The sequence below is a fragment of the Oncorhynchus clarkii genome, chromosome 24, assembly GCF_045791955.1.
Source record: "Oncorhynchus clarkii lewisi isolate Uvic-CL-2024 chromosome 24, UVic_Ocla_1.0, whole genome shotgun sequence".
NCBI classification, from domain to species: domain Eukaryota; kingdom Metazoa; phylum Chordata; class Actinopteri; order Salmoniformes; family Salmonidae; genus Oncorhynchus; species Oncorhynchus clarkii.
In genome coordinates this window covers 27,768,372-27,782,596 of record NC_092170.1, presented here as the reverse complement: position 1 = coordinate 27,782,596, position 14,225 = coordinate 27,768,372, and the positions used below count along the sequence as shown (strand labels likewise).

General features: G+C 42.8%; 1 protein-coding gene across 1 annotated transcript in view; it reads right to left on the bottom strand.

The window, feature by feature from the left end:
* Positions 1 to 13,066, bottom strand: part of LOC139383110 (chloride channel protein 2-like) — a 195,282-nt gene extending 182,216 nt beyond the window's left edge. The window contains exon 1 of the mRNA XM_071127427.1: positions 13,007 to 13,066. Within this exon, the coding sequence (XP_070983528.1) occupies positions 13,007 to 13,051 (45 nt within the window). The 5' untranslated portion in view covers positions 13,052 to 13,066. The remainder of the gene's footprint in view (positions 1 to 13,006) is intronic.
* Positions 13,067 to 14,225: the final 1,159 nt, after the last annotated feature.

Here is a 14,225-nt window from a genome sequence, read left to right as displayed (position 1 = left end):
AGGGGGGGAAGTGAAATATTTGAACTGTATTACTATAGCAGTCTTTTGGCTTAGAAAATCAGGTGGATTTGGTTGCCTTCAGGTGTGCAAAAGTGTTTTTCAGTATGACCGGTGTTTCTATTATTTAGACAGGCTGCATGGTGAGGTTTTGACTCCACTGAGCTACCCTTCGCCAGGTATACTCCTGCCATGGGCTTTCAATAGGAGGCAGATTTTTGAACATGTATGTCTGGGACTGGTACTGTCCCCTTATTTTTGGTCCCATAGTGTGGCTAGTAGGTGGATGATAATACTTGTGCCACTGCAGTCCCTCTGTTGTCTTTCACCCTCCCTTTTGCTCCCCCTCTCGTTCACTCATTTTCAGTCTATTGGCAGCAGAAATCATGCAGGAGGAGGGTGCATGTTGATATCTTGCGCGTGTGTGTGTTGCTGAGGGAGAGTGAGCAGCAAATTCTGTGGCGCTAGTCTTATTCCCTGTTCTATATACTGCACGTGTGTGTGTGTGTGTGTGTGTGTGTCAAAGACTGATAGAGAGCACATGGAAAACAGTCAGAAAGAGGTTGATAGATTAACCCCATTTAAATGGTAATTTTGCGTGTGCTCAGACCTTTGGCTCTTCACCCCATCTATACCTACCTCTGGGCTGGGGCTCAATAGCCACACCTAGCTTCCTCTGGGCTGGGGCTCAATAGCCACACCTAGCTTCCTCTGGGCTGGGGCTCAATAGCCACACCTAGCTTCCTCTGGGCTGGGGCTCAATAGCCACACCTAGCTTCCTCTGGGCTGGGGCTCAATAGCCACACCTAGCTTCCTCTGGGCTGGGGCTCAATAGCCACACCTAGCTTCCTCTGGGCTGGGGCTCAATAGCCACACCTAGCTTCCTCTGGGCTGGGGCTCAATAGCCACACCTAGCCTCCTCTGGGCTGGGGCTCAATAGCCACACCTAGCCTCCTCTGGGCTGGGGCTCAATAGCCACACCTAGGCTCCTCTGGGCTGGGGCTCAATAGCCACACCTAGGCTCCTCTGGGCTGGGGCTCAATAGCCACACCTAGCTTCCTCTGGGCTGGGGCTCAATAGCCACACCTAGCTTCCTCTGGGCTGGGGCTCAATAGCCACACCTAGCTTCCTCTGGGCTGGGGCTCAATTGCCACACCTAGCCTCTCTCCTGTCCGTTTATCTCCACTATGAACACATTGTTATGCAGGTGCAAGGAAAGTTTAGCATTCACAAGTGCCCCATTCATTCAAAAGTGTAATGCTGAAACAGGAAAGGGCCTTCCCCAAACTGTTGCCACAAATTTGGAAACACAGAATCGTCTAGAATGTCATTGTATGCTGTAGCGTTAAGATTTCCCTTCACTGGAACTAAGGGGCCTAGTGAAAAACAACCCCAGACCATTATTCCTCCTCCACCAAACTTTACAGTTGGCACTATGCATTGGGGCAGGTAGCGTTTTCCTGGCATCCGCCAAACTCAGATTCATCCGTCGGACTGCCAGATGGTGAAGTGTGATTACATCACTCCTGAGAATGTGTTTCCACTACTCCAGGGTCCAATGGCGGCGAGCTTTACACCACTCCAGCCGACACTTGGCGATCTTAGGCTTGTGTGCGGCTGCTCGGCCATGGAAACACATTTCATGAAGCTCCAGATGAATAGTTCTTGTGCTGACGTTGCTTCCAGAGGCAGTTTGGAACTTGGTAGTGAATGCTGCAACAGAAGACAGAGGTGCTACGCACTTCAGCACTCGGCGGTCCCGTTCAGTGAGCTTGTGTGGCCTACTACTTGGCAGCAGAGCCGTTGTTGTGCCCAGACGTTTCCACTTCACAATATCAGCACTTACAGTCGACCGGGGCAGCTCTATCAGGGAAGAAACTTGAACTGACTTATTGGAAAGGTGTCATCTTATGACAGTGACTCGATGAAAGTCACTGAGCTATTCAGTAAGGCCATTCTACTGCCAATGTCTATGGCTGTGTTCTCAATTTTACGCACCTGTCAGCAACAGATGTGGCTGAAATAGCCTTATCCACTAATTTTAAGGGGTGTCCACATACAAAAGTATATACAGTACAAGTTCGGACACACCAAGAGTTTCTTATTTTTACACTATTTTCTACAATGAAGAATAATAGTGAAGACATGAAAACTATGAAATAACACGTGGAATCACGTAGTAACCAAAAGTTTTAAATCAAAATAGATATTTATATTTCAGATTCTTCAAAGTAGCCACCCTTTGCCTTGATCACAGTTTTGCAGAGTCTTGGCATTTTCTCAACCAGCTTTAATGAGGTAGTCACCTGGAATGCATTTCATTAACAGGTGTGCCTTGTTAATTTGTGGAATTCCTTTCCTTCTCAATGCGTTTGAGCCTATAGGCTACATGGCTGTGCCATGCACATGAAATCAAGTTATTTTGTTCATTAAAACAGACAAGACTCACTTACCCTGATCGTAGTCAACACACATTTTATAGTAAGCTAATAATATAACGGAATATAATAAAATACAAATAATATTTCACACACAACTTGCGTCATGGGAACATGTGGAACTTTGGTCATAAAAAAAAGTGATATTTTGAAAGCACGTTTCATCCCTTTCCTACCCTCACTCTGCTTTGTTAGGGAGCAGGCATAGGGTCTTACATTGAGAGTATCTTCATCATGATACCCATAGACCATCATACCAATCTATATTTTTAAAACAATGTGAATCTGGTGTTCATATTTCACAACCTCTGCAGGCTTTTGGAGTTGCCTATATGCGATCCAGCAAAATAATTGGCCTACACTTGATTTAGGCTACATTATAGCATGCTAAATGTTTCTGTTCAGTGATAGATGAGCAAACAAATAAATTAAACTATACCACCTCCACTTATTATACCACCTCCACCAGAGAATTAAACAAATATACAGACAGATTCAATAACACAAAAATAATATTGATTGATTAAGACAAGTCACATACTTTAGGTAGGCTACTAAACTACTGAAGATTAAAAAAATACACTCATTGGTTAATGAAGATTGCTTGCTGAAATAGACTAGTTGACCATGAGTGGATAGGCTATTACTTCAAATGTATAACAATTTGATAACTTTGGTTGTTTCAGTAAGCAACAATTGGATGCCTTCAATTGCATTAGCCTACTTTATTCGTCCTTCAGTGATATTTATTTGCACAGTAATTCTTTATTGATCCGTCTAGTTGTGGTTAAGAAAACAGTGCATGTGGTAGGCTATGCAAAGAGATCGGTGAAGTGACATGCCTTACAAAGGCTAGTAACAGGCTAGTAACGGGCACTGCCTAGACACCATCAGGAGTTTAAGAGTGTAGTGCATGCCAATGCCGCCTCAGCATAAAAGTTACATTTCACACTTTACCGCAATCATGATTAGGTCGGTTGTGAAAATAAAAAAGTTTAGCCTTTGATAACGGCAAATCCTTTAAGACAAAGGCGGAAAAAAGTTGCCGGGATGCTAAACAGAATTATGGGAACAGAATTATACTGAACAAAAATAAAACGCAACAATTTTACTGAGTTACAGTTCATATAAGGAACTCAGTCAATTGAAATAAATTAATTAGGCCCTAATCTATAGATTTCACGACTGGGCATGAGCGCAGCCATGGGTGGGCATAGGCCCACCCACTCAGAATGAGTTTTTCCCCTACAAAAGGACTTTATACAGACAGAAATACTCCTCAGTGTCCTTAGCTGTCCGGTCTCAGTCAATCCCGCAGGGGAAGAAGCCAGATGTGGAGGTCCTGGGCAGTCGTGGTTACATGTGGTCAGTGGTTGTGAGGACAGTTGGACGTACTGCCAAATTCTCTAAAATGACATTTGGAGGCGACTTATGGTAGAGATATTAACGTAAAATTATCTGGCAACAGCTCTGGTGGACATGCCTATAGTCAGCATGGCAATTGCATGCTCGCTCTCAACTTGAGACATCTGTGGTATTGTGATGTGTGAAAAAATTGCACATTTTAGAGTGGCCTTTTATTGTACCCAGCACAAGGTGCACCTGTGTAATGGGCATGCTGTTTAATCAGCTTCACACCGTTTCAGGTGGATTGATTATCTTGGCAAAGGAGAAATTATCCCTAACAGGGATGCAAACAAATTTGTGCACAACATTTGAGAGAAATAAGCTGTGTGTGTGCATGTATGTAAAATGTCTGGGATCTTTTTTTTCAGCTCATGGGACCAAACTTTACATGTTGCATTTATATTTTTGTTCAGTATACATCATGGGTCCCTGATCTGTACTATACAGAAATTAATATCATTATCTTCATGGTGAGGTGACGTATCCTAAATAGCTAAACAGGTATAAGCAACATTGAGGCAATTATTATATACTGGCTATTATTCTAATGAGCTCTGCCCAAAAACAAGACCACATTTGGTTGATCTGGACTAGGCCAAAATGTTTGGACAGCACACTAGAGTAGAGTACACAGACAGACAGAGTCCAGACAGTTCACAGTCTTGGTTTGACCATCAGGAAGAAATAGAAAGAAAACAGTTATGAGCTGAACATAACAGTATGTCAGTGGAAGGGAGGACAGTAGAAGGAGACCCAACTGTGGTTTCTGACTACTATGATTTCCCGTTATAGCCAATTGAATTGCAGTAATTCCTTTACTGATTTGGAAAAACAATTACGTGTTTTAATCACTTAATAATGAATAAACTTCAATTCAGAAAAACTATAACTAATTGGTAGGTCTACCTTTACTTGTTACTTCTGTGAACTTCTCTAACTAAATGTATAAAATACCTTTAAAGGTTTTTGGTAACAGAATTACAAGGAACAAAGCAGTGTTTCTTAAACTCACAGAAGGCAATAACTTCTCCAAAACTAAATAAAAGTGTTGATATTGGTTGGCAGGGGTGTGTTCTAATTCTGTGTTCTAATGCATTTCTAATGCCTTTTAAAGACTTTCCTGGTAGATGTTGTCCAAGACCCCTTTTCCATCTGTTTGACAAGAAATCAAAGCGTTTCCTTATCCCTCATTCTCAGGATGGGAAATAGTTGAAAAATCATATTGTACACACACACACCCTTAAATTTCTCAAAAACATACTTTAATTTGACATTCTCCTATGAACTTCATGATGGTGCTCATTTGATCATATCTGGAATCCTCTATTGCCTCAAAACAATGTTACGCAAGTTTCCCTTTCTCCTGCCATTAAAAGACATGCTCAGGGTCAAGGCGCTGTTGACCTCAAGAAAAAACAACCATTTTGCAAGAAGGAATGAGGTAGTGTTAGTTAAAGAGGGAAAGATAGAAAACTGGAAGGAGTGTTCGAGACGAACCGAGGTAAAATGTAGCTATGGCTATAGAAGCTGACATCAAACAAGTTGGTGGCAACATAAAGACAAATTACCACTTAAATGACCAGCAGGCTAAGAACACTCGGTTACAAATTGCCTTGTGCCACAGCCAGACTCACACATCCACACACACTAGATTGACACTTCGTTCCCCTCACTTCCTTGGGTCATCACGCCCAATTTTTCAGTTTTTGATTTGTTAAAAAAGTTTGAAATATCCAATAAATGTCGTTCCACTTCATGATTGTGTCCCACTTGTTGTTGATTCTTCACAAAAAAATAAAGTCTTATATCTTTATGTTTGAAGCCTGAAATGTGGCAAAAGGTCGCAAAGTTCAAGGGGGCCGAATACTTTCGCAAGGCACTGTATGACAGCTATATGACAGCTCCATTGCTCAGCACTGAAGGAGAACAAACATTCGTCAGTGTGTCCCAAGGTTGTCCTGTGGCTCCATCCTGCCTTATCTATCAGCTCTAATAGTTCTTATCCTGACCCACTGAACAATTTCCCCTCTCCTCCCCACACACACACACACACACACACGGATTGACATTAAAAAGACACATCACAAGCTGTAAGCCATCAGGCTCTAAGCCTCTACAGGGTCGGAGAGGGACAACGGACATTTAGGGATGTCTAGGGACATCGCGTCACCTGCAGGCTAACCCCATTAACGCCCCATTTGGCTTTCATCCGAAAGCCAGAGCTCTTGGACTTCCACTCATAAAACATGCATGTCAAAGTGGGCCAAATGATCATAAACACTGCTGTGAAGGCGAATGAGTGACAGCGTGCAAACGAGAGCGAAAGCGCGAGAGAGAGTGTGTGAGCAGGTGTGCCTGAGAGGAGACAGGAAGATTGACAGTGGACTGTGTGAGAAGCCGTAAGAGGATAGAGACGGATGGTACCTGGAACCCAAAGAGACAAGGTGATAGAGGAGGGGGCGGAGAAAACAAGTGTAGCAGAATGCCATACACTAAATGGAGGGGTAGACAGCTGAGGGCCACCCTTTGCTGTTTATCAACCATTTTATTCTGTCGGTGATGGTCCCACTTTAAATGAACCAAAACGTATCTAGAGCATGCATATAGTCTTCATAAGCATTCCTACATTTAATCTATACCATTGATGCTTCACAATAATGTATAAGCAAAGTCTTACAACATAAAGGGTGACATACAACACTGAATGGAAGTGGGACAGCTTACATGTGTATTATCATTTTCATTAGTGGGACAGCTTGTTTGTTTGTTGTGGTGTCGTGATGTGGAACTAGCTACAGTAGTCCCTTACAGTTCTGCCCCACATACGAAGCCCACACAACCACCGCCGCTGCCAATGTGGCACAATGGAACTGTGTCACAGTGACTCACAGTGTAGCCAAAGACGTGGGGAATAGAGAAAGGAAGAAGTCAGAGAGAAAAACCGAGGGGGGTACAGAGAGGGACAAGCGAGAGGGACAAGCGAGAGGGACAAGCGAGAGGGACAAGCGAGAGGGACAGGAAAATGTAATCGGTTCAGTGACTCTTCAGAGATAGGAGCACAGAGAGCCTGTTGGAGAGCGAGCAGCAGCCGAGCACAAGACCCAGCAAGGGTGACAGAGTGCCCAGCGCTGAATCAGCAAGCAGCTCATTGTGTAATCTCCCTCACATACAGGCACACCCACACATAGTTTAACAGCAAGGGGGAAGTCTCAGTAAAAATAAACTATAATTAGATGAAAAACAGGCCCAACTGCTCTTTTCAGAAGTTACGGTTGCACGCTTCAGTGGGCCTTTACATTTAAAGTATCTGAGCTAATATGTGGCCCAGGATGGTCTGTTCTAGGCTACATATTAGCAAGATACTTTAACCCTAAAAGCACCGACAGGTATGGCAACTGCACCGCCCTCAACCGTAAGGCTCTCCAGAGGGTAGTCTGCACAACGCATCACCGGGGGCAAACTACCTGCCCTCCAGGACACCTACACCACCCGATGTCACAGCAAGGCCATAAAGATCATCAAGGACATCAACCACCCGAGCCACTGCCTGTTCACCCCGCTATCATCCAGAAGGCGAGGTCAGTAGAAGTGCATCAAAGCTGGGACCGAGAGACTGAAAAACAGCTTCTATCTCAAGGCCATCAGACTGTTAAACAGCCACCACTAACACTGAGTGGCTGCTGCCAACACACTGACACTGACTCAACTCCAGCCACTTTAATAATGGGAATTGATGGGAAATGTAAATATATCACTAGCCACTTTAAACAATGCTACCTTATATAATGTTACTTACCCTACATTATTCATCTCATATGCATACGTATATACTGTACTCTATATCATCGACTGTATCCTTATGTAATACATGTATCACTAGCCACTTTAAACTATTCCACTTTGTTTACATACTCATCTCATTTGTACATACTGTACTCGATACCATCTACTGTATCTTGCCTATGCTGCTCTGTACCATCACTCATTCATATATCCTTATGTACATATTCTTTATCCCCTTACACTGTGTACAAGACAGTAGTTTTGGAATTGTTAGATTACTTGTTATTACTGCATTGTCGGAACTAGAAGCACAAGCATTTCGCTACACTCGCATTAACATCTGCTAACCATGTGTATGTGACAAATAAAATTTGATTTGATAGGAGTACATTTTGATCCCAAGGGATCAAAAATGTCAATTTAAAAAATAAAAATAAACCTTTTTTTTTTATCCTTCTTAAATGTTAGTACTGTCATGCAACTAGTAACTGACAAAAACACACAATTTTCCATGATTTCTGTATTAATATGAAGGAATTACCAATTATCTATTTTGAATACTAGTGGTGCATAGCTAAATTGAAAATCTGGACTCAGTAGTAAACTGTGATAAAAGCACCAAATTTGACAGAGGAAGATGTATGGACCCTGAAAATATTTACATATGGAGTGGCAGCCACTACAACAAAAAAATGTAAATACATATTTAGCTTCCAGCCAATGTCTTTATACCAAGTCAAGAGTCTCATATTTCAAATGCAATTGGAACGACATTTTGGCAGATGTTTAAAAAAAATGTTAGACTATAAATAAAAATGGCTCAGGTCAATTTTCCAGGAAAATAAAATCCATTGCAAAATAATGCTTTTTAGCCTATTCATTGATGTAAAAACCAGTCAATGGAAATACATGTTCCCAGTCATGCTTATCGGTCTATAGATTCATTTGTGTAATTTAAATGGTATTAAATTGGCGCATGTGTAATTTCATTAGCCGTTATGTTTATCACACACACACAGCAGACAGACACAGAGCCTGTGTGGAAAATCTGCCAGACAGCGCAAAGCAGCTGCTACAGCTTCTCAAAGAGCTCATTGTGAAAAGTGTTATTTAAAAGCCCAATCACTGCGTAACAATTCTAAATGCCAATCAGGTGTTAAAAAAAATGTTTTGATGGTTGCTGCTTCCTGTGCTTGGCCCTCCTATGTTGAACATAATAAACGTCTCTCTATCCACCGGATGTGTACCAAACTCACTAAAAGTGGCAGTAATAAAGCCTCTCTTGAAAAAGCCCAACCTTGACCCAGAAATAATAAAAAACTATCGGCCTATATCGAATCTTCCATTCCTCTCAATTTTTTTTTAGAAAAGGTTGTTGCGCAGCAACTCACTGCCTTCCTGAAGACAAACAATGTATACGAAATGCTTCAGTCTGGCTTTAGACCCCATCATAGCACTGAGACTGCACTTGTGAAGGTGGTAAATTACCTTTTAATGGCATTAGACCGAGGCTCTGCATCGGTCCTTGTGCTCCTAGACCTTAGTGCTGCTTTTGATACCATCGATCACCACATTCTTTTGGAGAGATTGGAGACCCAAATTGGTCTACACGGACAAGTTCTGGCCTGGTTTAGATCTTATCTGTCGGAAAGATATCAGTTTGTCTCTGTGAATGGTTTGTCCTCTGACAAATCAACTGTAAATTTCAGTGTTCCTCAAGGTTCCGTTTAAGGACCACTATTGTTTTCACTATATATTTTTGCTCTTGGGGATGTCATTCGAAAACATAATGTTAACTTTCACTGCTATGCGGATGACACACAGCTGTACATTTCAATGAAACATGGTGAAGCCCCAAAATTGCCCTCGCTAGAAGCTTGTGTTTCAGACATAAGGAAGTGGATGGCTGCAAACTTTCTACTTTTAAACACGGACAAAACAGAGATGTTTGTTATAGGTCCCAAGAAACAAAGAGATCTTCTGTTGAATCTGACAATTAATCTTGATGGTTGAAAAGTCGTCTCAAATAAAACTGTGAAGGACCTTGGCTTACTCTGGACCCTGATCTCTCTTTTGACGAACATATCAAGACTGTTTCAAGGACAGCTTTTTTCCATCTACGTAACATTGCAAAAATCAGAAACTTTCTGTCCAAAAATGATGCAGAAAAATGTATCCATGCTTTTGTTACTTCTAGGTTAGACTACTGCAATGCTCTACTTTCCAGCTACCCGGATAAAGCACTAAATAAACTTCAGTTAGTGCTAAATACGGCTGCTAGAACCCTGACTAGAACCCAAAACTTTGACCATATTACTCCAGTGCTAGCATCCCTACAGTGGCTTCCTGTCAAGGCAAGGGCTGATTTCAAGGTTTTACTGCTAACCTACAAAGCATGACATGGGCTTGCTCCTAGCTATCTCTCTGATTTGGTCCTGTCGTACATACCTACACGTACACTACGGTCACAAGACGCAGGCCTCCCAATTGTCCCTAGAATTTCTAAGCAAACAGCTGGAGGCAGGGCTTTCTCCTATAGAGCTCCATTTTTATGGAATGGTCTGCCTACCCATGTGAGGGACGCAAACTCAGTCTCAACCTTTAAGTCTTTACTGCAGACTCATCTCTTCAGTGGGTCATATGATTGAGTGTAGTCTGGCCCAGGAGTGTGAAGGTGAACGGAAAGGCTCTGGAGCAACGAACCACCCTTGCTGTCTCTGCCTGGCCGGTTCCCCTCGTTCCACTGGGATTCTCTGCCTCTAACCCTATTACAGGGGCTGAGTCACTGGCTTACTGGTGCTCTTTCATGCTGTCCCTAGGAGGGGTGCCTCACTTGAGTGGGTTGAGTCACTGATGTGATCTTCCTGTCTGGGTTGGCGCCCCCCCATTGGGTTGTGCCGTGGCGGAGATCTTTGTGGGCTATACTCGGCCTTGTCTCAGGATGGTAAGTTGGTGGTTGAAGATATCCCTCTAGTGGTGTGGGGGCTGTGCTTTGGCAAAGTGGATAGGGTTATATCCTTCCTGTTTGGCCCTGTCCGGGGGTATCATCGGCTGGGGCCACAGTGTCTCCTGACCCCTCCTGTCTCAGCCTCCAGTATTTATGCTGCAGTAGTTTATGTGTCGGGGGGCTAGGGTCAGTTTGTTATATCTGGAGTACTTCTCCTGTCCGTTCCGGTGTCCTGTGTGAATTTAAGTACGCTCGCTCTAATTCTCTCTTTCTTTCTCTCTCTCTGAGGACCTGAGCCCTAGGACCATGCCTCAGGACTACCTGGCATGATGACTCCTTGCTCTCCCCAGTCCACCTGGCCGTGCTGCTGCTCCAGTTTCAACTGTTCTGTCTCTAGGTGTCTTCCTAGGTTTTGGCCTTTCTATGGAGATTTTCCTAGCCACCGTGCTTCTACACCTGCATTGCTTGCTTTTTGGGGTTTTAGGCTGGGTTTCTGTACAGCACTTTGAGATATCAGCTGATGTACGAAGGGCTAAATAAATCAATTTGACTTGATGCGATTTGTTGCATCTTAAGATCTCCCCTTCTTTCAAAATTTCAAATGGATATTTTCATCGCTATCACATGAAACCGCTCGTATGTGCAATGCGCTTTGGACAAGTGTTTTCCCGCTAATTGCATTTTGGAACGAAAACATTTGTGCATAGCCTACTGCCTTGTGCGCATTACGGAGCTTCTAATGTGAAGAAATAATAGTTTATCAACATTTTAAGCTAAATGTTCTGATCGATTGCATCAGCCTCATTGCTTTAAAAAAAATGTATGTACCTACTGGTCGTATGAATTTGGGATCTATCGTCCCACAACTGTTCCCGAGTCTGTTTAGAATAGGCCATTTCTTTCTCACACAGAGCGACAAGCTGACCAATAGAATACGTAAACTTTACTATGGATATTACATTGACATAGGCAAGTGATTTTGCTGTTCGTTACTCATCTTGTCTGAGGAAAAAGTCAATGTGGCAGTTATTCTAACATCTTCAAAGTGCGCATTGGAATTCGGTAAGAAGGATGCATGCCTCTGCATCCTGGGAGTTGCATGTTCTGTTAAAATGAATTACCAAAATGTGATTTCTGTTATTATGAGCACCACGGGTGGACGGCCTAATCAGGTTACACACCCACTTCATATAAGTCCGTTCATTTTCTCAAACGTTAATTCAAATTTAAATGCTGCCGGTCAAATGTCCAGAAACACATTTTCCTAATGGAAACCCTGCAGAGTTGATACCCAATTTCATTCCAAAAAGATAGAGCGAAAAGACTGATGGCAACGGCACCTAAATAACGGTGACCATTTTAGGTCGTACTAGTATGTCAGCCTTTGAGTATCACAGAAACACAACACGTTCACTAGAAATGTGTGAGCATGGAAAATAAATGCTTGTTTCAGGGGAATTTAGGGGCTGCAGGTTTCCATACCAAACAGCAGTAAAGGATTCATTTAATTTCAATTCAAAGCAGTGCACTCAAACACTCCACTGGTTATATAGACTAAACCAAGTAGGGAAACAGCTCAGATAGGTGCAACATGCAGCACATTACAAGTTCCCCATTAATAAGCATTTTGTCTCAGGTGGGGACCACCTGTTGAGCCCCTGTCAAGTCCAAACGAGAACATGTCAAATATCCTCTTTGAGACTTGACACCCACTTCCCCAGAACAGGTCATCATTAATTAATATTCAACATATGACAGCTGTGTGTTAAGAACCTGGGGAGTTCTTGTCTATTAATCCTCCTCGCATTATGCCTCAATCCAGCACCACGAAAAAATAGTCACCCACGAAAATGTCGATGCAACCCACGCACACAGTCGCACTAGGCACATAGCGGCACAGACTACTGTATTGTTTGAAGATGAGAACACAAGTTATTCGTTCACGGAATAGCTCGCTATTACACCAACTATTAGTACCTCGTGCAGCCTACAGTATGCATTGAGCTGCGGTGATGAGAGACATTGTTCAGGACAAATCCAGATGTGTTCTCACAATAGCGCCTGATAAGGACTGTATTTTTTGTATGTGAATAACTGAACGAGATTATACCCATTCAATTGTGTTTTAAAATACAATTTATTTGACAAACCATGAGTGAAATTCATAAACCTCTGTCATAACCACGTCGTCACCTCTCATTTGACCAAAACTAGGCTAACCAGCCCAGGCGCTATCTGAGGAACACTCAACTTCTTTAAAGAGAACAGAATTGAGCGTTCTTCAGCTACACAGGTGCGAGCATAAGACTTGTAACCCGTTCTAGACGGTAAAAACTGTGAACTAACCACATTTGATCAAACAGGCGCCACGGCCAACACACACCGCCATCACTTTGTAACGAAGTGAAGTTGAAGTGGCAACAAGTTCACTTACCAAAGTTTGTTCATACTGTAGCGCGCGCTGATCGTCGCGGGCCATGGCTGCGTTGTGTGGCTCGCGCTACCGGTAGAAGTGACAGAGAGACTGGGTGAGGAATTATTTTGAGCTTGCAGTGAGACACAAGTACTCTCTCGTTTGCGCGTGATTAGAACATGGGGCTAATTAATGTGTCATGAAGTTGATGACATTCACGAGATTAACTCAAAAGTGCTGCATAACAGAGTTCCTTGATTTTATATCCCAAAATCTCTTCCAGGATCCACACAGAAGCGGAACTTCGTGGCTTGGACGACACACCCCTCTAGCTCGTTCAAATGGTACAGTCTGTCCTCTGGAGTTTTTTGAACAGTGAAAGTTCAGGATTCCGCTGAATGTTAGCTAAATATTTTAAATGCTTGCTTGCACCTTGACGTTTTGTCAGTCAAATATATAATTGAAAGATAAAAGAACAAAATAATAAACTATCTACGCTGTTCTGAAATGTTAGATATTTTTGTGTCTGTGTTGAAAGGTGTTTTATTTTCAAGGTGTCGTGATTGCTATTCAGTGGAGTCATGGGTAACTTGGATACGTGCAGTGTCTGAAAGTGGGCGTGTCAAAAGATGTGGGCGGATCAATAGTAGTGGATGTACGGAAAGCGAATCAGCTATTTGGCCAGATTTGTTGCCACTCAAGACCGTTTTGCGTGGATGATTGGGATGCAAGACGAGTCGATTTCTGACAACTGTAGTGTTTAATTAAGCTAAGCCTAACCCTTTTCCTAACTTTAAGCTAATTCTCCTAACCTGACACATTAATTATCTTAATGTGCTACGCATTTAAGCTACACCTAACCTTAACCTCATTCTCCTAACCTCCCAGGTAACTTAACCTGCTATGTTCATTCTCCTAACCTGCTACATTAGTTATCTTAACCTGCTATGTAAACATTAAGCTGACCCGTGGTGCACCTGGCTATGGCTGGTCTAACCAATAATGGAGCGCTGATGTTACACCTATCCAGAGTATGTGAGAGGAGTGAAGAGCTGAGCATGCCCAATTTGACTGGAGCTCAGAGCAGATTCCCAAAAGCTGTAGCTTCAGCCTTCTAGCCTGCTTCAATTTCACTCCAATAGCGCTTCAGTAGCACTCACTTCACCTGCTCAGGGCATGCTCGGTCCAGCGTGCATTTTCAGTATACTTGTGTGCTGCTATAGCCCCTTGAAACTGATAA